This window comes from Mustela putorius, unplaced genomic scaffold (genome assembly GCF_011764305.1).
Source record: "Mustela putorius furo isolate JIRA1106 unplaced genomic scaffold, ASM1176430v1.1 tig00000275_pilon_pilon_pilon, whole genome shotgun sequence".
NCBI lineage: Eukaryota > Metazoa > Chordata > Mammalia > Carnivora > Mustelidae > Mustela > Mustela putorius.
The window spans coordinates 6642198-6666488 of record NW_025421341.1 but is presented as its reverse complement, the minus strand read 5'-3'; the positions used below and the strand labels follow the sequence as shown (position 1 = coordinate 6666488).

The 24291-nt window shown below is 41.6% G+C and overlaps 1 protein-coding gene across 2 annotated transcripts in view; it reads right to left on the bottom strand.

Annotated features, from left to right (window-relative positions):
- LOC101693479 (aldehyde oxidase 4-like) overlaps nt 1–24291 on the bottom strand; it is a 57067-nt gene that overhangs the window by 8594 nt on the left and 24182 nt on the right. For both annotated transcript variants that reach the window (XM_004781999.2, NM_001310168.1), the window contains exons 14-28: nt 23422–23606; nt 22045–22207; nt 20168–20260; nt 19291–19460; nt 18639–18753; nt 17983–18105; nt 16241–16337; nt 12616–12740; nt 10382–10515; nt 8688–8775; nt 8297–8383; nt 7931–8122; nt 6736–6963; nt 4289–4384; nt 3100–3228 (exon numbers count right to left, since the gene is read on the bottom strand). In XM_004781999.2, coding sequence (XP_004782056.1) covers nt 3100–3228; nt 4289–4384; nt 6736–6963; nt 7931–8122; nt 8297–8383; nt 8688–8775; nt 10382–10515; nt 12616–12740; nt 16241–16337; nt 17983–18105; nt 18639–18753; nt 19291–19460; nt 20168–20260; nt 22045–22207; nt 23422–23606 — 2025 coding nt within the window. The remainder of the gene's footprint in view (nt 1–3099; nt 3229–4288; nt 4385–6735; nt 6964–7930; nt 8123–8296; nt 8384–8687; nt 8776–10381; nt 10516–12615; nt 12741–16240; nt 16338–17982; nt 18106–18638; nt 18754–19290; nt 19461–20167; nt 20261–22044; nt 22208–23421; nt 23607–24291) is intronic.

Below are 24291 nucleotides of genomic sequence, written 5' to 3'. Positions count from 1 at the left end.
ATACAATGACAAAGCTCATAAGCCAATCTACACACCAATAAAATCCAAAATAACAACATTAATTTAGTTGGTTGATGATGTTGCTTCTCTGAAGCTAAACTGCTGCTTGGAATGGGGCCATCTCGGCTGCTCTCCCCGAGGTGCGCTGGGGTTCGGTGTGCTGCTGCTTGCCTGCCAACAGAGTAATTTTCTCTCCACTCTTCTTACATAAATTGCCTGAGATTTTCATCTGCACCTTATACCTTGACATCATCGGCTTTTTGCTGGGCAAGAAGAAAACAGTGTTTACCTATGAAGTCCATCTCTGCTCGTCTGTTGCTGCCTTAACACAAAGTATACTTCTTGTTCCCGAATGTGGGCAAAGAGATCTTCTAGCAACACTCCACTTACAGAGTGGTCCTTCTGATGATGTATGATGTCCTTTTTAAATCTTTAAAACATTAGCAGTGCAATGAAAGTAAGAAGGATTGAGGTGAAATCTTGGAACCTTGAGATTAAACCTGTTGACTCCTGATATCAGTGGACCTCAACTTGACTTCTACCCCTAGTTCAAACAGGAATCTGTTCAAGTCTGCACTTCCGTACTCAGCTCAACCTCAGATCACCTCTCATGCCCTCTCGTAGTTGGTGCTCTTTCTTTTCTATCATCCCCTCTTTGGAAATGGTTTCTGGCTTCTCATGTGTTAGGGAGATCCTTGTTTTCTTTCTTTCTTTTCTCTTTTTAAAAATTTATTTATTTTAGAAAGAGAATGAGTGAGCAAGAGTGGGAGGGGTGGAGGGAAAGAGAATCCTGAAGCAGACTCGCCACTCAGCTGGGAGCCAGACACAGAGCTGCATCCCAGGACCCTGAGACATGGGGCTTGATCCCAGGACCCTGAGATCATGACCTGAGCAAAAAGCCAGCCGCCTAATCATCTGAGCCACCCAGGTGCCCCAGAGACCCTTGTTTTCATAAATCACTTTGCTGGTTCATTCAGCTTTCTATCACTGACCTTATTACAAATGGGGGCCTTCCAAAAGAGGGCCACATCCGACGCAGCCCAAGTCACAGGATTCCTACCTGCCCAAATATCACGTATTCTTCCTATAATCATGTCCTGACCTTGTACGCCTACACATAGCTTTACACTCAGTAGTCTGACAGTCTTCCCTTTAAGAGAGTGAGACATCGCAGAGAACAATTTCACCTCCTGAACAAGTTGCAACTTCCTGAACTCCTTTCTTTGCATGGAGAATTCTTTCAGCTTACATTGTTTGGTAGGGTCTCCTCCCTTTATTGAAGCTCTAAATGCCAGATAGAAAATTTTCCAGTTTTTGCATTATAGAAAATACTAAAATACATAAAAACAGAGAGAATAATACACTAGCCCCCCCTTATCCAGCTTCAAGAATAAACATTTGGGGTGCCTGGGTGGCTCAGTGGGTTAAAGCCTCTGCCTTCGGCTCAGGTCATGATCCCAGGATCCTGGGATCTAGCCCCGCATCAGGATCCCTGCTCAGCAGGGAACCTGCCTCCCCCCCACCCCGCCCCCACCACCTGCCTCTCTGCCTACTTGTGATCTCTGTCTGTCAAATAAATAAAATCTAAAAAAACCCCACAAAACATTTATACCCCAGTCTCACTTCTCTGCTATCTTTCTTCCCTGTTCTACCTTGCTCCCTTTTACAGTCTCTGCTCCAGTCCCCCAGGCCTGCTGCAGCTTCTCACGCATAGAAAGCTAGCTCCTTCTGCTCCCTAATAACCTGCCCAGCTTCTTTCCTTGCTGTGTTCACGACCGGGCTCAAGGAGTGACTGATGTGTTATCTGCTTGAATGTAAGCTCTGTGAGAGCAGGCAGGCTCTTTGGACTTTGTCCTGATTCATTTACTGCTTATACTACCTAGCATGTGGTAGGCCCTCAGTCAATGTTCATTAAATCAGTGTGGGATCAATAAAATTAAGTGTGAAGAAGTCATACAAATTTATGACTTTTAAATGACGATTCTTCATTATAAAATATAAAAATGTTTCTAAAAGCATTTAGTTTCCTTTTTTTTTTTTAAAGTATGTCTGCTTTATCAATGCCTGAGACTATGTTTAGCTATGCACTGAGTGTCTTTGTGCCACCTGTGCTTGCAAGGCAACTAGAATTTAGATAAAAGGTGAAAAATGGACTCAGTCACCTACATGTTTTAACCAAATTAGAATTTTCGAGACTGTTTACCTTGGGTGCTGATTCTATAGATATTAGGAGGGGTTTTATTAATGAAAATGTTTTCATGGTTAAGCAAGCTGGGGAAAAACTTGGTGAGACAAAGCTAAAGAGGTTTCTACATTGCAGGGCTTGTCAGAGCATTTATCATGCTAATATGCAGCATAAGCCTCTATGAGTGGAATGTAGTACATAACATTTCCCAAACTTGTTGACTACAGAATCCGTTTTCTCCACTGAGACCATCATGGGATTTCTGTTCCAAGGAACATACTTTGGGAATCCATGGTTCACAGGATACATGGGCATATTTGACAGGCTGAAATTTTTTTATATCTAGGTGTTTGCCTTTTATGGGTGATAAATGGTCAATCAGTGGTTTTCTGGAGGTTAGAGTGTGGGGAGAAGGGAGGAGGTGTGGTGGCTTTGTTGCATGATCTCTGCAAGTCACCCAGTGATTCTATGAGATGGGTGATATTTGGGTGAAGTTCTGCAGAAGAGGAAACTAATCCTTAGAGAGGTTAAAAAACAAGTCAAGCCCTTCCTGGAATGAGGATGCCCCGTTAGTAACGTGATTACTCTGCACTTCTCCGGTGTGCTGGGGTGAGAGCTGGCGGGCTGGCATTCTCTCATCTAACACAAAGAGAGGTTGCTGAAGTTTGCAGGTTTCACATGCAACCGAACATTCATTATGAAAAACAGCCCCGGACAGCAGAAAGAGCACCAGCTGGGAGACTCAGGAAACTGGACTGGGAGTCTTGACTCTGCACATCATAAGCTGAATGAATGATCCGCACCCACCCACTTGACCTCTCTTGAACTCAGTTTCATCTTCCATAAAAGGAGGGGCAGGACGAGGTCTCCTCCCGCACTGTCACTGGGTGACTGAGAACTGAAGGAAAAGTCACCTGCACAGCCTTCCCGTTGATGTCTGTTCCCATCGACGCCGCCGTGAAGCTAGAATTGGGCACTGTGACGGTGCTTGTTTCGGACAGGTGTATGTACGACTGCGGGATGTTCAGTTCTCGACTGGCCACCTGTCCAGAGCAGAAGAATATTCTTTGTTCCATTGACTTTAAGCACCCCCCCCCAATTAAAAACTTTCTAGTTCTTTTTTTGAACTGAGTATAAAACCTCACGGTCCTATTGGGACAAACATTTAAGACAGCATCTTGGGTTTCATATGGAGATGATGAGTTTGAAGCAACCAAAGAATCGTTCTGTGCTTTGCTTTTTATTCCACTTTCATAAGAGCCATGTGGCGGTGCGGTCACTCTGGGACACCTACTTTGGTAGGACACATGCAGCAGGCAAGGCTGGGGCCCGGTCTTACTGTTTTACCTTCATCTTGTGATTTACAGATAATTTAGTAGATTATGGTTCTTTTGTGGGACATTTTGCAGGTATAAGGATTTTGTTATGAAGAAGCAAGATATGTTCAAAGAAGGCCCTGTGGATTTTTATAATTTCCCAATTCCAAGTACTCTACTAAAGAGTATTATCTCCTTAAGGAAAGTATCTTCTCCTTACTTCTCATTAGGAGAGAAGTTTGTTTTTTCCACTCTCTCCCACAATACCTGCTCCCACAATTTGATTCAGGTATCTTATTCAATATTAAAAAAAGAAGGAAAAATTTCCCATTACAAATAATCTCTTGCTCTTTAAAAAAGTATTAGGAACACGTCTTTCTGAAATACCCATTCATGTGGAGTTCCTAAGTAGATTGCAAATTCTACAAACCTAATTTCTCATCCTTTTAAACACATCCATTTTTAATTGAAGATCTGAATTAACATAGCACTGGTTTGAGCAGGTGCCACAAAGCTGAAAAGTATTTTATCTTTGAAAACTGGAATCACATTTTTCAGAAGACCCGACTCTCTGTGTTCAGGAAGAAGAGTATCACGTATCTCCTCAGTTCTGACATTCGCTTCCTTCACCCCCTGTGGTCTGCATTCCTGAAACCAGGACGAGTCTTACAGTGGAGCTGTACATGTAGCGGGATGGTATTTCTCCTGCTCAACAGGAACAAAACCGCTAAGCCGACCGCAAGGCGCTATACTTTGCCACAGTGGAGATGACAGACACTTATCTTACCTGAATAATTTTGGTGTGAAGGCCTTGTCCCATTTCACAGCCACCATGAGTCACCAGGACGGAGCCATCAAGATAGATGTGGACTAGAGCAGCAGCCTGGGGGAAATAGTTACATCATTTTGGAAAATGATGAGGCTCAATGTTGCTGAGAATTTAGCTGAGGTCGCCAGATGAACGGTTTTGCTTTATTGAGCCAATCTCTCACTGGTTATCCTGGAGAAGAAAGCCTTTACAGGAGGCAATAGACCACCCCTGTCAATAAAGCCCAGACTGGAAAACCATCCATGTCCATGTAGGAATGGTGGCACATCTCCCCTCCTACCGGTCTTTGGCCTTCTGGGGACCTTGTGGGATTGCTTTGAGGTCACTCCATGACCCCAACTTGCACAATAGTTCATTCTTCTTCTTTCCAGGACATGGAAATTAATTTTAAAGCAAATAGAACCTGTATGGGTACATTTCCAGGCACAAATGGCCTTGAGTACTAGAGGAGCTGGAAGACCCTTGAGATGTTTTAATGGTTTCCAAATGCTGCTGACCTTCAGGATCACGGCAGGGAAAAGGTATGGGTCTCGTTCTGGAAATTCCAACTCTGTAAGAAGTTGGGAGGTGGAGCCTAAGCAACCATGTTTTTAAGCTCCCAGGTGATTTTGATGATTGGCCAGGTTTGGGATCCACTGATTGAATCCAAATTCTTCACTTTGCCCCTGGGGGGAATGAATAGAAGCCTGGGGAGGAAAGCAATGGCCAAACCCAGGTGCTTAGTTTGTGACAGAGTCAGGACTGACACCCACAACTCCTAACTTGAGCCCCATGTCCTCCACATCTATGCCAGGCTGTCTCCTTCAAACTCCCTGCTATTGTCTTTCTCCGGGGCTGACGGTTTCAGTGGAAGAATCCACAGCCTGTGCAAGTGGCTCCAGGGACCAGGCGGGAGGAGGGAGGAAGCTGGCCTGTGTTAGGTGGTTTGCAAGTTGCTGGAATTTTTCTTTAGAGCAATTCCTCTCTCAGGCTGGTGCATGTGCTCAGCATCCTACAGGTGCCCTCTTGGGACCTGACCCCTGTGGTCATGCCTGTGTCTCCACCACCGAGCACTGAAAATGTCAACTAATTGAGCTCTGCCGGTCTCCTAAGTCTGAGACTGTATTCTCAGGACTGTCAAATTCTCTACAAGAACTTTTAAACTTTGTGTTTTCACTTTATGATAATCTAACGAGAGTAACGGATAGCCATGTAACAGTGAGTATGGCCACAGGCTTTCAGAGTGTGTGTTACATTTTATGTCGATGACTGTGCAACCACCAAGTAGGACTATTTTAACTCATGGGACATGTTAGAGACGAGAGGTGGCACGGTGTCAGCACACCTTACATAGACATTTAGGATAAATATTTCAAATTGCCTTGTACAGCAGCAGCAGCTGGAACTACCATCATTTTGTGAGCGAGGAGTTAGTTTTAAAGAAGCCACATATTCTACCACAGTAAGTTCATGTTACTATTATCTTACTGGCATTAGTAATACTATTTTTATTTAATTTCCAATTTTGTTTGTATTTGATAAAGGCTATAAAAAGCTTATTCCTTGTTTTGGGATTACTCACAGCCAAATAACAACAAAATAAATAATATAAATGATCACTGAGAGTCCACAGAAAATTTTTCCTTTAAAGGAGGTTTTGCGTGTTATTCTAGCTTGAGCAGCGTCCCTGGGGGAAAGACAGCAGCTGCTCCAAGAGGTGCAGTGTTCCCGCCTTCCCCAGCCACCCTCTCCTTTTGCTTTCTGCCTTGTTAGTGGACGCCAAGGAAGGGTGTGTCCGGAAGGCGATCTGGTGAGAGACATTCATTCCACCCTTTGGCATGGCTTTGTTAAGGGGACATTTCAGAGGCTGATGGGGATAGAAGCAAAAAAAAAAAAAAATAAGACCGAATCAGAAGCAGAGCCCCATGAAACACTGTTCAAGGTTAAATGAAAACAAAGCACAGCAGTCACCGAGCTTTCACAGAGTAACTCCAAGTCCCCGCGTGAATGGGGTAGTTCTGACTGTTCTCAGTGTGTTTTTGAAAGCTCGGTCTTCAAATGACCCCACTGTTCTGAGAATTTAGGAAAGAGAAAAAGAGATCCTCTTATTTCTCCCAGTTCTCTCATGGATTTAAAATTAGACCCCAAACCCCAATGCTCATGTTTGGGGCCCTGCCTTAGGTCAGACCCCTCGAGCTAGATTCTGCATTGATCACTTTCTAAGTCCTGGTACCGTGTCACACCCGATCTGCCCTGATTCCTGTGGTCCTGTGTTTGCCTAAACCTACTTTGTTCCCTGCTGTAGGAATCTGCCCTGGTTTCTTCTTTCTGCCCACAATTTTGTTGCACAAAATTGCCGTTTTCAGCTAGCCAGTCACGTGGAAAAGGGCTTCTGGTGAGCAGACAGACAACTCTCTCAAACTCACCTGACTGTAGTAGCCCACAGGGAACCCAACAGTAAACTTCAGGGGAATCACGGCAAGCCCCCTCTTCTTCCAGTAGTTCTTTTTGTTAAATTCCTCCGCAGCCAGTTTCCTAGCAGAGAATGAAGATTTCTCCAGGCATTCTTTCCAGCATCTTTGCAAGGGCTCTGGATCAAATGTCTGCTTGTAGGTTGTTTTGCTAATTCTCTTATACATGTTTATTTCTTTAACCTGAAAGACAATAGAATGGATTTTATGGGTATATGCTTATTCCATTAGTTTAGCATGGGTTTTTGTGATATACCTGATAAGAAGAAAGTCTTTCTACAAAAAGAAACCATTTAAGTGGCTGCAGATATGCGAGTACAAGTGTACATGTATAACATCACAACAACAGCAACCACAATAACAACAGAAAATACGGGTAAGCACTCCACCTGCTCTAGGCTGTAGGCCAAGTGTCTTATCTCAGTTAACATCACCACAACCCTGAGAAAGAGCAGGTCCCAACTACTGTGAGCCTTGCCACCAGTGTGTTAGTGGTGAGACAAAATACTCCCCACTCAGAATTATTCTTCCCCTACACAACACGTTCTTATTCTGAACCGTTGAGATCAGCTCCTCAGAATCCGGAGCTGTGGTAGAACGCCTACACAAACGCAGTCACTTCCTTCTCTGTATTCATGCTCAAGGTGGTGTCACCCGGACTCTGGGATCGGCCATATGACTTGCTCTGACCCATGGGCTGATACAGATTCATACAGGCAGACACTCGCAGCCTTGCCACATTCCTGCCACTCCTGGGGACTCTGTGACCGCCATCATGCGGACTAATTCGGGCTGGCCTGCTGGAGGATGAGACTCTGTGAAGCGGATATGACCCTTCTCAGCTGAGATGTCCCCTCATCAGCCCCGTGACCAGACATGTAAATGAAGCTGTCTTAGACCATAAAACTCCCGTTGAGCTGGCTCAGACCAGAAGAACTACCCAACTGACCTGAGAACCAGAAGAAATACTTTCTGTTATTTCAGCCCATTACGCTGTGTGGTTGACTTGCTACATACCCAAAGCGAACTGATACACAGATGGTGTACTTTATTTCTCAGAATCTACTTAGAAGCTGATGTAATGCCATATGCAGGTTCTCCATACATATGTGAACCAATGCTGTTCTTTTAGGGCGTTCTGACTTGTTACCTCTTCAGGGGATAAGTCACACCGAGACGCCACAGCGGTTACGTAAGCTTCCGCTACCACTGCAGCCTCGGGGAAGCCGTATCCTCGGAAGGCCGTGTTGGATGGCAAGTTTGTTTTGCAGGGCCTACCCCGGCACCGGAAATTAGGAATATGATATGCGTTGTCGGATTTCAGCACAATGTACTCCATTACCTGAATTAAAGCAAAATAAAACTTCGCATCTATCAAATATTCAAAACCACTTAACCAAATTTTATCTCTAACTAGAACACAGAATTCATCTACTTTGTATGACAAATACTCATGCAAATAAAGTATGACACATACAGTTCAACTGGTAGCCTCTGGGAAAGGCATACTTCTTACCGACTCAGACTCGTCAGGAGTGCATCCACCATTGATATAATATTCAACGTCTGCAGCTTTGATCACACCATTGTTCATGAATCCAATCTGCAAAGGGATATAAGTAAAATCACTTTCTCAATCCAACCATGTTAGTACACAAACACATGTGATCACAGTTGTCAGTCTACCTAACTTATGAACATGGTTCGATGTGACAGTCACCAGAAGGACACTGAGGTGGATGCCCAAGTTGACTAGGATCCCAACAGAAAGTTCTGATCAGTTGTAGGCAGCATCCACATATCCTCTCCAGCAGTTTAGAATCTAGTAATTGGCTTTCCTATCGGTTGGTTGGTCATCACTGAACAATGTTTTAGGCAGTTTCCTAAAATTTTTTGATCTCACTCACTTTGTATTTTCCGAGGAGTGGGTGGCGTCCAGCAGTTATCAGCATGTCATCACCACGCTCTAGAATAAACCGGATTGGGCGTCCAGTCCTATAGGAAATGACTCTGTCAATATGATGGATGGTTGATAAATTGTAGAAACAAAGAGATGGGGAAGGGGGTTTGAGATAATCAGGCTTAGTGGTTTTCAGTGGAGGAAGTCATGTGCTTTAAACAACATTTCAGAAGTTCTGGGGACATTAAAATAAAAAAACCCACAATTACTATTATTGTCCTGGTTTAGTCATGTCTGAGAATTTATCAAAATGCTACATTATTTTGTTATTAGTTACTTTCCTTTATTTATTTATTTTTTTAATAACATTAAGGCATTGTAAGTCCATCAGAAAGGATGAATACCCAACTTTCATATCAACGTGGGTGGGGCTGGAGATTATGCTGAGTGAAATAAGTCAGGCAGAGAGGGTCAATTATCATAGGTTTCACTTTCTTGTGGAGCATAAGGAATAACGTGGAGGACATTGGGAGAAGGAAAGGAGAAGGGAGCTGGGGGAAATTGGAAGGGGAGACAAACCATGAGAGACTGTGGGCTCTTAGAAACAAACTGAGGGTTTTAGAGGGGAGGGGGGGTGGGGAGCCGGGTGAACCTGGGGGTGGATATTAGGGAGAGCACGTATTGAATGGGGCACTGGGCGTGGTGCATAAACAATGAATCCTGGAACACTGAAAAAATAAAATAAAGTTTAAATTAAAAAAATTAAGGCATTGTATGATTATGTTGCAATTATATATATAAATAGGTTATATTGTTACTAATTTATTTTGGGATATTAAAAGGGCATTAAACTGACTGCCATGGGGGATATTGAGGCTGGAAAGGTTGAGAACCAACGCTCTCTTTAGCTCTGTCAGGCTCCTTTTCATCCAGGCTCCTTGTTCCTAAAATGTCCATCGAGGACTCCTCTGGCTTCTGAAGGAATGTCCCCAGTGCCTGCACACCCATACGTATAAAATAGCCTTTTCTATTCTTAGAAAGTGCCAATGAGCTAAGGTGTTCACGGTTTTTCTTTTTGCAGTAGTAGCCTAGCATAAGTTAAGCTTGTCTTGAAAATTTAGAGGTTTAGTAGTTGTAACATTGACAAAAGTCACGGCTATTCCTGTGTCTGGTGATTCCATCTGGAAGATGCAGAGGTGAAGTGAACATTCCCAGGAGCAGCAGAGCCTGGGTTATTTCATACAAAACAAATCCCTCGGATGGTTAGGGTTCTGACCTTTCTTCCACTCAGACAACCTCAGCTTGATTTATTTTAATAACTTAAAACATAAACATTTTAAAGAGTTAAAGTCAATAAGGAAGTAATACATGGTTATGTCTGAGTCAAGACACACAGTGATTACATCTATTTTACATAATAATCTTACAAGACAGGTAGACATGATTTTCCCCAGTTTATGGGTGATGAAATTGAGGTGGCTTGTCGAGGTGACCTTGTGAGTGATGGGCAGTTCAAGAGTAGGGCTAGAACAGAGATCTCTGGCTCGGGTCCAGTCTTCCTTCACCCACACGTTAACCCCACCTTTGGAGATGAAGGGCTGTGTCCCGCGGGATGGAAGCTGGGGTGCAGGGCCAGAAGGACACAATGGTCTCTGCACCATCGGGACCGCTGGCATTACTAGCGGCTACCGTGACTCTTACTTGTTGGCGGCCACGGCACTGATGGCTCCTAGCAGAGCAGGCTTGGTCACTTTTCCTCCAAACCCTCCTCCGACTCTTTTTATGTGGCAGGCAATTCTATTCCTTGGGACGTTTAATGCTGCAGCCACAAATTCCTGCAAGAGTCCCAGAAGCCACATTAAAGTGCAATTTGGTATTTCATTCCCTCCCACATTAAAGTGCAATTTGGTATTTCATTCCCTCATCTGCGTACTTCCCCTCTGCCTAGGTGAAGAAACGCCTCTAACTACTTTGTATGACAAATACTCATGCAAATAAAGTATGACACATACAGTTCAACCGGTAGCCTCTGGGAAAGGCATACTTCTTACCGACTCAGACTCGTCAGGAGTGCATTTACTGAGAACGTACTTAGTTCCGTGGACTTAGAATCTTTAGAGTCGTGTGGCCATCACCATAATCTAATTTTAGAATATTTAAGCGTCCCCAAGGAAACGCTGGATCTACCGAGCAGTCCCTCCTTACCTTCCTCCAGCCCCCCAGCACTAGGCAACTCCTCATCTGCTTTCTGTCTCCCTAGATTTACCTGTTTGAAACATTTCATATAAACGTAAACCTGCAATATGTGGTCTTTTGGGACTGGCTTCTTTCTCTGGGCATAATGTTTTCAAGGTTGTTGGAAAGCATGCTGTTCAGTTGTAGCATGTGACAGTATTTCATTCCTTTTTATGGCTGAACATTATTCCACCGTATGGATATGCCATATTCTGTTTCCCCATTCATCAAGTGATGGGCATTTGATTGTTTACACTTTTGGCAATTGTAAATTGCTGCTATGAACACTCATGTATAAATTTTTGTATGGGCAGATAATTTCAGTTCTCTCGGGTAGATACCTAACTGTGGAATTGTTAGGTTATGCAGTCACCATATTCAATATCCTTAGAAACTGCCATGTTATTTTCCAGGCTGTGCCATTTTTCACACCATCCGCAATGTATGAAGGTTTCAATTGAGCACATCTTCATCTTCTGATTACACCCATTCTAGTCAACGTGGAGTGGATTTCTCACTGTGGTTTTGGTGTGCATTTCCCTAGTGACAATGCTGTGAGTATCTTTTCGTGTGCTTATTAGTCATTCATAGACTTTCTTTATCTATTCAAATTCTTTATTGGGCCTGCTTTAGATACTGCCCCAGGTTCTGGGCTGTGGGCTGTGAGTACCTTGTACCCTGTTACTCCTGGGAAATGCCTCATGAAGTTACTAATTGTATGTTAGAAGGTATTGATGATAGAAAGCAATGGTGACCCGGGACATATGTTTTATCCATTTGGAGCCCAGAGCTGCATACTCTGCCAAAAGAGCTCAGAAGTAATATTTATCACCTCCCTCAATTTATAGAAAAAGATACTGGTGCCCAGCAACCTGTGGGAGATCACATAGTTTTTTTAGGAGCAAAACCATGACTTCTCATTCCTCTGTGGTCCACTTCAAAACTTGCAACTGTGGAGGCCACAGACACACCCCAGCTCAACATCAGTCCCCTCAGACTTTCATTTTGCCTTGAACAACAACTTCCTTTTCCCACTGAGCCTATCCACCCCCACAAGATCCCAAGGTACTAACTCACTCCTTTACCAGGAAACCCTCAGATTTTCCCCTCAGTAACACTTGTTATTAATCCTCCTGCCAGTATAACTGTTTAAGTATCCCCCTGTGCCAGACACTATTCTAGAACCAATATCTCTACATCTCAGAAGAGGAGAATGTCAGAGGATTTCTTCTACTTGCCTGGGTGCAGCAATGTCTTATATCTCAACCACTGGAACAGGACTGGAAATCACCTGCTACTGCATTGGAAATGCAATTGCTTTAAACTTGCATTGCCAATACATGCAAACATTAAGACAGAGAAGTGACACGAATGAATCACAAAAGGAAATTTAAATATAATACTAAGGCTCTGACCTCCCTGACATTAGCTTTTACACTATCAATTGTTATAAGGGTCAGATAAATCCTGCCCATGTTTTGGAAGGTAACAAAGTTTTCATATCTCTTTGAAAAGTCAGCCCTTTTAGGGAAATGTTTGCCCTGTTTTCTTCATTCTGGACCGTAGCTTATGTCAAATATACAGAGAGTTTGAGTCCCAGGAGAGGAAGGAATCCAAAGGCCGCTGGAGCACAGTGCCTGGTTGCAAGGCCTTACAGCACAGCACGTCTGGAGTCTCATTTTCCAAAAATATCCTGTTACCTGCACATGGCTTGGAAACTGTGTTCCAAGGTATAGCACCATTTCTTTATCTTCCTGTTTTGGGATGGCCAGGATAGTCTGCGTCTCCATGTAGAAATGTTCCTGCCCTTCTACATGGGCCTCACCTGTAAGGCATAAACACAGGACAACGCTTAGCTGAAAGTCCCAAGCTGGGTGCTCTCTGTGGTATCTGGTTTATGAGTAGCGAGTGGCTTTAGCTCATGGAAAGCTGGGCTTTATATCATTTGGTTAAACCCCTTTTTTCTAATTAAGACTTGTTGTGCACAACCAGCTCTATGACCCTGGGTCATTCATTCCCTCTCTCCTGACCTCAGTTTCCTCATCTGTTGAGTGGGGTGGTGAGATCTGTGATGTGCTGGACTTGAGCCCACAGACGAACCTGGCCACACACTCAGGCACCACCACCCTCTCTTTGGTGAATTTGGCTGAGTTATGAACCCCTCGTTTCCTCCTCTGTAAAACGGGGAGGGGCGGAGGGTAAGCAACAATATGGACCTCAGTCCGGTGATGTCAGGATTATTGAGTCACAGAAGATCAATAGTTCATGAAAGGACACAAAGTTTAAAATGGCAGAGCTGAGGTCGTTTCTTTCCCTAAAAGCCTAAAAACAGGCAGCCTGCTCCTGCTGGTTTAACTGAGATTTTTGGCTTGCTCAGTGTACCCTTATCATTTTCTAGGTTATAACAGAAGAGGCATTTGGCCCTAGTTTCAGTATTTGGAGGACATTTTTACTTTATTTGATAGAGAGAGATCACAAGCAGGCACAGAGGCAGGCAGAGAGAGGGGAGAAGCAGGTTCCCTGCTGAGCAGAGAGCCCGATGCAGGGCTCGATCCCAGGACCCTGAGATCATGACCTGAGCTGAAGGCAGAGGCTTAAACCACTGAGCCACCCAGGCACCCGGAGCACATTTTTACTTTAAAGTGAAAGAAAATACTATATCCTTCAGTATTTTTACTTTAAATGTATGTCAACTATAATTTAATTAAGAGTAGCAACAACAACAAAAATTGGTCAAAAGATTCCTATGCTGTTAAAATAAGTGAGAAGTTTATTTTTGCCAGGAGCCAGAGGATTTCTTGAAATTATTTCTTTGGACAACAAAATGTGAGTCATGCAAAAAGCCCCCCCCCCCCAAAAAAAAGCTCTCTTCCAGGTTTTCATAAAAGATTAAAAGCTTACAGAGCTCTCTGTTCCAACTCTCTAGAAGAGGGTAATAGATTCTGTGAAAATTACTATCTTCTCTTACCCAAGACTGGAAGTAATTCTCTTTAAAGAACTGTGATTCTCAATCCTGGATACACTTTAGGATCATCTGGGGAGCTTTTAGATAAATACTGGTGCTCTCACCCTGTACTCAAAGTTCTGATTTCATTGGTATGGGGTGGGATCTGAGCATTGGTATTTAAAAAATATCAAGGTGCCTGGGTGGCTCAGTCAGTTGAGTGTTTGCCTTCAGCTCAGGTCATGATCCCAGGATCCTGGGATTGAGTCCAGTAACAGGCTCTCAAATCAGCAAGCAGGGGGGTGAGGGGTGGGGCTGCTTCCCTCTGCTACTCTCCCTGCTGTGCTCCCTCTCTTTCTCTCTCTCAAATAAATAAATAATAAAAACTAAAAAAAGTCATACTAACTATGTCTTTGCCAGTTCAGTAAGTCAAAGCAGACAAACAAGTAAACCAACAAATTATAGTGTCAAGACTGGAAAAGATAAATAAAATTGTCGTGATATGTTTGTATATATAGAAAATTCAAGAGAATCTACAATTCACTTTAAAATAGTAAGTGAATTTAGTAACGTTCTTAGATATAAGATCAAGATATAAAAGCTAATTGTGGCAGAGGGCACGTGATGTGATGAGCACTGGGTTTTAGATTCAACTGATGAATTACTGAACAATACATCTGAAACTAATGATTCAATATGCGTTGGCTAATTGAATTTAAATACAAAATTAAGAAGTTAAATAAAAGGTAATTGTGTTTTTATATATTAGACACAAATAGAAAATGAAATAAAAATAAATATAATTTTTAACAGCATCACAAAACACCAAATACTAGATATAAATATTGAGAAGGATATGCAAAATCTCTATAGTTACTGAGAGAAATTAAAGAAAACCCAAGTAAAAGGCAGTGTCTATCTTGCTCATAGATTGGAACTCAATACTATTAATATTTTCAGTCTCTAAATTGATATTGTTTCTATGCAATTCCAACCAAAATCCCAGGAAGTTATTTTTAGTGAAAATTGATGAGCTGACAATAAATGTACACGGAAATGCAAAGAACCTATTATAGCTAAGGTCATATTGAGAAAGAATTAACAAAAGGACTCTATACTTTCAGATTTCAAGACTTACAGTAGAGTTTCAGCAAGTAAGACAGCTCAACAACACTGGGCATCATAAAGAAAAGACTGTCAAGTTGTTCTTCATTAAAATCAAGAACTTTTGTTCATGATAAAGAATAATGAGGACAGTGAACACACAACCCACAGCCTGGGAGAAGATACGTGCAATACTTACAACCAACAAAGAACTTATACCAAAAACATAGAAAACTTATATGAATTTATAAGAAAATCAAGTAATTATTAGATAAGTAGTTATATAATAATTATAGCAATATATTATTATAATTACCACTTTTAATTAATTTAAAAACAGGCAAAAGATTTGACCAAATATTACACAAGAGAGGATCTAAAAAGGGCCAATACACATATGAAAAGGATTCAATATCATTAGTCATCAAAGAAATTCAATGGAAACTACAATGAGATATTACTCCACCAGATTAGATAAAACTAAAAAGACTAATGACAACAACATAACAATGGAACTCTCATAATTGTTAATAGGAGTGCAAACTGGAACAAATTTTTTTTAAATGTTTGACATTAACTACTAAAGGTAAGTACATAAAAACACTATTATTTAGGAATTCTATTCATGGGTATATTTCAATAGAAATGATTGCTTATGTTCACCAAAAGATATGTGCAATATTATAGAAACTTTACTCATAACATCAAGTTGAAAATAGCTAAATAGTCCATCAATGGTAAAATGGATAAATAAATTGTGGAATTATTTATACAATGGAATACTCCTAAACAATGAAAAAGAACTACTGATCTATGCAACAATTTGTATGAAGTTCAAAAGAGGTAAAACTTTTCTGTAGTGATAAAGACCTTTGGGAGAACTATTGATTGAGAGAGGGCAAGAGGAAGCTTTCTGGACTGCTGGAAGTGTTCTATATATATATTTCTAAAGATTTTATTTTAAATAATCTCTATACCCAACATGGGGTTCGACCTCACAGCCCCAAGATCAAGAGTTGCATGCTCTCCAACAGAGCCAGCCAGGCATCCTGGAAGTGTTCTGTTTCTTGATGTGGGTAGTGTTTACATAGACTTGTACTGATACATAAAATTTCATCAAACTGTAAACTTACTATTTGTGTATTTTAATTTTGATTTAAATAATCACACTAGGGTTGAGAGCTCTGCCTTGGAGTTTCAGTATTTCTCAAACCAGATGACTAAACCTAGAGCCTTCAACTTCAGAGGAGTTACTTCTCTGGCCCAAGACCACTTACCTTCAAGGATTTGATCAACGTATTTAAAGGCTTGCTCTACATTTCCTTGCTCCACTTTCTTTTCAACGGAAAGAAATGAATTGTGCTCTAGCGCTTGCTGCAAGAGAAAAACCAATAAACCAAAACAATAAAAGTTTTGTTTTTTCACATCCTAATAAGTCAGTCATCCCCCATCAAACGGCTATGCTCTTGCTTTTTCAGATATTTACACAACACAACAGACAATCTGAGCAGTGTGGAGAGCCAGCAGGAACTGGGATACGATGGACTACAGGCACTGGTGACTCAGTTTTGTTCAAGGCTCTGAGGAAGAGCTGAGGGCGAAACAAGCATAGATTGTTTCCCCCCTCTAGATTGTTGAGGGGTGACCTGAGGCAGTAGGGTATACAGGTGCCAACTTTGTGGTGTGCGTGGGGGATGGGATAAGAGGGTAGAGAGAGTCCCAGGAGGAGGCTGGTGGAGGTGCAAATGATCAGAAATGGTCTTGTCTAGGTGACCTAAATTAGGTGCTGAATTGCATGGAATTAGGACAGTTAGAGACAGGAGGGGAAATCATTTGAAGTCAAGGGCACCTCAAAGCAATAGTTTGAGGTTGAAAACAAGCTGAGGGGCCAAAAAGAGAACAAGGTCAGGCGGGCTGGGGAGCAGTGTTTCTCAGGAAGGAGCTGGATGAGCTTCAAAGGGGGCAATGAGGTTGGACTATGAAAGACCTTGAGTTCTATGCTGAGAACCTTATTGAAGGAGACATGATTATATAAGAAAAGTGACCTGGTGAACATGGAGGCTTAGAAGAGTTAATGTGGTGGTTAGGTAGGTTGAAATGGAGTACAAGAAACTGAGATTGGAAAGAAAGGGGCAGACTTAAAGGCATTTATTTAAAAGATAACTGGGAAAGACCTGAACTTGGCAACTCTTGGGAAGAACAGAGGAGAATCAGAGGATATTGAAGACTGCAGCCTACTTGGCTGGGTTTCATACTGCTCATGTACCCACATATTCATCTGTCTCTCCATCACACACATTTAATAAGGTGGACCGTGAGTTCAGCGCTTTGCTAAACACGGGCTACAAAGCACTATGCCTCCACTAACAACAACTAAAACAAAAATAATAACAAAGATGCATGCATTCCATGTCTCCCTGGTGCTGTTCTAAGCATTTTACTTGGGTTTTCTCATCTAACCCTCACAATGATATTTTATGTAGGCGCTTTCATAGTTGCCATTCTACAGTTGAGAAAGTAATAGGAATTTAAGGACTTGCCCAAACTTTCATTGCTATTGACAGGCCTCTAAAAGATGGAGTCAGAATTCAAACCTGGGTTTTCTGTCTCCAGAGCTTGGAGGAAGTGTGCAGGAGACAGAGGACCCAGACTGTAATTCAGTACATGTTAACAACATGTACTGTTTCCCAGTGCTCTGGGTTTTCCCACTGACTAGTTTTACAGGGAGGCCATAAGGACATTGCTTTGGGGTTACTTACTTGTATTCTGAGGACCTGCCCTGGCAAGGGGCAATGGGAGAAGTAGTGGTCACAGAAATGAAGGGGAAATCCAGGCAGGGAAATTCTCAGTATTACGTCTCAAGGTGCAGATTGCTAGAGCCTTCACTCTGAAACTACAGATAACACCGAGCAGGGTATAGATGGAGCCCGGATGTTACTGTTTGATGACTCCACCGGTTGTGTTCTGCCGGGAGTATACGGCCCTAGTCATTCTAGAAGACATGAAGTGGCCTGACTACCTCGATGGTGATAATCCGTGGTTCTATGTCTTCATAAGTGATCTTCACTTTCTCAGCCGCCTCTCTTGCATGAGCATAGGTGTCAGCGGCCACCGTGCAGACAATCTGACCCACGCAAATCACCTACAGAAAAGCCACGTGTCGCCATTAGCTAAGACACAGAATTATTAAAAAGGGATTAGTGTTCCCACACTCTTACATTTACCCACTGGGTTCTTGTGACCAAAAGAAAGATTATTTTCTACCTATGAGAATAAATTTAAACACTGGACTAAGTGGGATTTAGAGGGTACAAAAACCGAGGACAGAACTTCACTACTTGGCTTCTGACTGTCTCCAGCTGCGTTCCTCACTATTCCCATATCACTTTAATCCAGTCATCCTGGAACTCTGTTGGTTCTTTTAATGTCCTATATTGCTTCTATGGTTTCATAATTTTTTTTTAAGAAGTCATCTTTGACAGGGCTTATGGCTTATGATCAGAATCTTAACAGGGTCCACAATTCAAAAGAGAACTTGAGAATCACGGATGTGGAGTCCTTGGTTCCCTGTTTTTGTGATATGAACACGAGTCCATGGATGTTAGTCCATGACCAATAGTCATTTTGATTTTCTAAACAGGCATTTGAATAATAGGCCCCATACAAACCACACACCTCATTCTGCGCATAGAGGATCTCTCCCTGAGGGTTATTAGCTCCTGGGACGTCCTCTGCTGTTATCACATCAACAACACCTGGAAGGGCCAGGGCTTCTGAAGCATCAATTGATCTAGGAGGGACAATTTGAAAGGGTACATCAAACATAAATGATTCCTCAAACCCAGGGAAAAACTACAATGTACCTCATACCTAAATCATGGGACAAACTTTGATGCTGAAAAGTGCCAATGTTTAGCAGGTGTTTGGACTCTTGGCATTAGTTTCTTTCAAAAATTTGTTTAAAAAAGGACTGATTTAAAAAGAAAAAAGGACCGATTTCCAAACAGAAGAGGAAATGAATATTCTTAGTTAATTTAAATATATAATAAGGTCTTGATTTTATCTATTTATTTTTAAAGATTTTATTTATTTATTTGACACAGAGAGAGATTGAGAGCACAAGCAGGGAGAGTGGCAGGCAGAGAGAAAGGGAGGAGCAGGCTCCCTGCTGAACAAGGTCCTGATCCCAGAACCCTGGGATCATGATCTGAGCCAAAAGCAGCTACTTAACCGACTGAGCCACCCAGGTGCCCCGTAAGTTCTCAACTTTAATGTGAAACTGTGAATGCATTCCAGTAATACAAAGAAGTGTCTTTTATTTCCTTACATGATCTTTGCGTGAGCTCTGGTGCTGGTTGTTACAGCGAGGAAGAGTTCTCGGGCAAAAGGTGGCATGTCATCATTAAATACAGCCTCCCCTGTAGCGTGTTTGATGGCTGACTGGTGCATGACTGGGTGGCCGACAGGGTCTTGTGGAGATTGGTAGGGATCCACGCACTATCAATAAATAAAGCAATTGTTTTACTTGCAGACATTCTCATGCACCAAAAACTGGGTCTGTATATCTGGCTTCTTCACAAGTCAGGAAAAACTATAGGCAGCTAATATCCATATCTGTGAGCCAAAGTTAATAAATGTCCATTGAGTACTGTGGTAAAAGATATATTCTGGTTATAATCTACCCCTCACCTCTCCAAAAGGAAGACACTGTTCTCATCCTTGAAGATTCTATAAGCGTTTAAGGGTGTCAGAATACACACAAACACATAGTAAAATAACATGATCAACTTCATTTAGCATTAAAGAACAGTTTGTACAGCTAATATGGTACAAAAAAATACACAAGTTCCTGAGGGATTTAGGATGACTTTATTAAAGCAGGGAAGGCTTCCTAGAAGCAGTGAATGTAGACCTAGGTTTTGAAGAAAGGACAGGCATTTACTAAGAAGAGGAGAACGTTTTAAGCAACAAAACTGAAATAGTTGAGGAGGAACATTAAGAATCTAATTACTTGTGAAGCCTCAGTAAAAGCAAAGAAGTTAAACCAAACAAATTATGAAACTGTGTGTGAGTGACAATGGGTAATGTCAACTGGCCCTTACAAATAATAAAAAGTATAGCTATTGAAAAGAGGAAGATATATGCATAATGCATACATCTGAATGCATAGAAAGATTAAAAAATGAAAAACTCTACCCACTGACCTGGAACATCTGAATTCCTTGGGGTGTTTTTATGGGGAAATCTTCTAGAGCACTCATGGAATTTTCTGGGATATCAGGAAACTTCTGGGGATCCTGAAAAGAAGATTGTTTCACGTTTAATTTTACATTCTGAGTCACTGGCTTGGAGAAACATACATAGAAATAGGCTATCCAATTTATTCTCCCAGATACTAGTCTCCAGGTCTGCTGGGAGAGAGCCCTGAGCTTTGAGCTCCCTAGGCTGGCAGCAGCACGACGGTTTTCTGCTCACGCACACAGGAAAGTGAAAGCTATTTCTAGGAAGTAGAGACTTCCTTTATGACCAGCTCTCCTTTCAAATGGGTGGAAATATGTACACTTCCAAATGGAAGCTGTGTTTTCAAGTCAGGGCCAGTCTTCTGTGCATATCTCAAAGAAGCAAATGAGGGAGGAGATGAAGATTAATCTACAGATTAATCAGCTACAGATCATTTGTCAGAGTAAGGAAACTAGAATTAACCTAAATATCCAGTAAGAGGGAACTGACTAAACGAATTATGGAACATCCATGAGATAAAATATTTTGCAGTTATTAAAATGATTTTGTAGAAGTATATTTACGGACATTAAATGCTCATGAATTATAATTAAGTAAAAAAATCAATTACAAAAGTTTATGTATGGTATGATCCCTTTTTCTTGTAAAAAAAAAAAAAAGAAAAGAGAACTATATATGTATGTATTCCAAATGTTGACAGTCTTTATGGTAGGATTATTGGCTTATAGCTGATTTTTAAAATCTTTGTTTCTCTGTTTTTGCATTTTCTATAAATATAGAGTATATAATCATAATCTGTAAGAGAACATATAATAATATATAAGACTATAAAACAAGAGACATATACTTAATAAATTATATGTAATAACATTAAGGTTATATAGATTATATATCTATATACTGAACATATATAATAAATAAGAGTATATAATAATCTATAATAGAATATTATAATACTGCTAATGATAAATAATGTTAGTAAAAATGATAAAAAAGGGCTGGTTGAATTAACAGAGTAAAGCTTTCACCCATAAAAGAAATGTGTGTATAGTCATTTATCTGTCATTTTTGGATCAGCTCATGACTTATCATGGGGACATTGACAGTCATGAACCACATTCTGAGAAACAGTGCCTGTGAAGGTCATTTTAAACTAGGCCAGGTAAGAAAAAAAGTTAAAAAACCAGAACCAATCTAAATATCCAAAAATAAGGAACAGATCAAATAATGGCTCATCTATCCATGGACACATCATGCAACCATTACATCATTTTGTCATGAAGAATATTTAATGACACTGAAAGCTGTTTGTTACTAAGTGAAACAAGCAAGCTATGCTAAACAGTTCTATAGACGCATTCGAGTGACACGTATGTACACACACCCATAAAGAAGAGCTTAGAAGGATATACCCTAAAATATTAATCACAGCTAGCTATGCGTGATGGGATTACAAAGGATTTTTGTTTCCTTTATGGCTTAGCCACATTTTGTAAACATTAAAGAAGGTATTGTTTTAACAAGAAAATTTTCTTAAAATAGGAAAAGATGTTGTAATTACTGAAAGCTTTTCAATACTGTAGACCAACTGGCTATTGCATATTAGTATTGTCACACAACCTATAGAGCAAATGTCATAGCAAGACTGTCCCCTTCCCAGCCCAGGACAGGAGGAGAAGGGAGAGGGCAGGAGAGGGAGGAGGGAGGCTAGGAAGCACCGCACTGCGGGCTCCATCCCCTCCGGATACCCTTGCTGCATTAGGGAAAAGAAGGGAAGTCCTTCCTATGCAGACTCACGCTCAGAGTATCAGGCACTCAGAGACCCAGAGAAGTCATTTACCATTTTATTCAATCCTCGCCTCACTCTGAGGTAGAATTTGAAGAGTAAGCTGACGATGAGGGTTCGCCTGTACTCTACCATGCCATCCTCGGCTGCTGGCGGAATGTAAATCTCATCCAGGACCCATCCGCACGCATCACTCAGCATGTGGTCATCCCACGGCCTCGGAGCAAAATGAAAAATTAAAAAAAAAAGTAGTTACAAAAATTAAAAAAAAAAAAAAAAGAAAAGAATGCAAACACGCCACAGGAGGGGGAAGATAGCCTAAACTGACAGAGCAAGGAAAGATGGAGAAAACCCATATTCATCTTTGAAGTCTGGACAATACACCCTCCCATATGTCACTAGCTTTCTTTAGAATCTGCTGCGGTGGTTTCCTATTTCCTTACCACCCTCCTTTATTATTACCTGTAATTCCACGGCCTGGGAAAGCCATGGGTTTTCAAAGAGCTGGGGTAACAAAGTAGTAAAATCAGAGTTTCCCAAGATCTGGAACTTTGTTTTGTTCATTGCCACATCCCCAGCAAACAGGCCACGCCTGGCGCACACATACACGGTAATGACCAGCAAATGACCCAATTATTGATGACAGTTGTAACATTTTCACAAGTAAAGATTTTCTACAGAAATGCTTTGAGAGCATCAACTCATTTTAGTGTCTGAGAAAGAAAGCTGCATGTAGTTGCATTGCATTGCTGACAGTGACTATTACAGGTGGATACAAATGATCGTAAAAGCACTGGTTGGAAGAATTTTTAAAACTTACTTTCCAAACTCTAGAAACAATGAGAGTGATAGGAGGAAGGCCCATTTAACCTTCTTGAATATTTCACCTTCTTTCTCTGGTGTAAGGACGTTTTCAGACGTCTTAGGGTGCAGTATTAGAAACACTGACTTATTTTGCAGGTTAATTAAAAATGAAAATTTGAAAATACTATCTACTTAGATTAGATTCCTCTTTCTAGAGAAACTGCAATAAAAGAATTGTATCTTTAAGAAGGTTGGCTTTTGGGTGACTTTTATTTTCTTTCTATTCTTCCACAGCGCTTAAATTTCATATATGATTATGTAATATGTATGGAATCAGAAAAAAATTCTCCAAGTGCTATTTTCATTAAGACATTAAAATACAAAGCCCGTGGGGCACCTGGGTGGCTCAGTGGGTTAAAGCCTCTGCCTTCAGCTCAGGTCATGATCTCAGGGTCCTGGGATCAAGCCCCACATCGGGCTCTCTGCTCAGCAGGGAGCCTGCTTCTTCCCTCTCTCTCTGCCTGCCTCTCTGCCTACTCGTGATCTCTCTCTCTATCAAATAAATAAATAAAATATTAAAAAAAAATACAAAGCCCGAGTTTTAGGTGCACATGTGCTGGGACATACCTCCCAAGGAGCCGCTTGCACGTTTGGCTTGCAGAGACAACGGTGGGGCCAACACTTCCATAGAACATTTGAAGGTCCTTAATCGTGTCTGTACCATCTTCAAACTTCACACTCATGCCGGCATTGACAATGGCAAAAGCATTCTCCTGACGCTGGGCCAGCCGGAGTCCGGACACAAAGTGCCACTGGAAACAGAAAAACATTCAGAATATTTAATGTTCTTCTCCACTGTCTGCTGCAGAGCCACAGCTCTGATGATTAGTTGTAATGAAGAGGATCCTGTACATGATGCTTTGGACCAGTGCTGGCTGGGAGTACCAGCCCCCATGCTTTATAGGTATTAAAATTTGATCCTGAGAGCAACCGTACTCACTTCTAATCTACTGGTGAGGAAACTGAGAGGCTATACAACCTGTACAAGGTCATGCAGCAAGTGGCAGAATTGGGGTTGAAATCTAAGCAGTCTGGTTCCAGACTTGACAGTCACCTACTTTCTACTCTGAGTCACCACATGTGGCCTCAGGCAAAGGATTTAAACTGCTTGGGTCTTAATTTCCTTAAAAAAGAAAAGGTAAGGTTTGATCAGACGGCGCCTCCAGGGCTGCTGAGAGGAGTAAGGGAGAATGGGGGTGGGGGGTGGCTCTCGGGAGGAACTACACCTCCACTTTGAACGGTTTTGGTTTGGCATTCTACATAAATTTCATGTGAATGACGGAGTTTTACTCTTAAAAAAAAAAATGAAGCTTGGAAACCACTGGATCATATGGTCTTCAAAGTGCCTTCCAGGTTTCAATCTCTCATTCTAGATTTAATCTCATTACTAGTGTGAGATATTAGAGCCACAGAGTAGGAGAAACTGTGTGGCTGGCA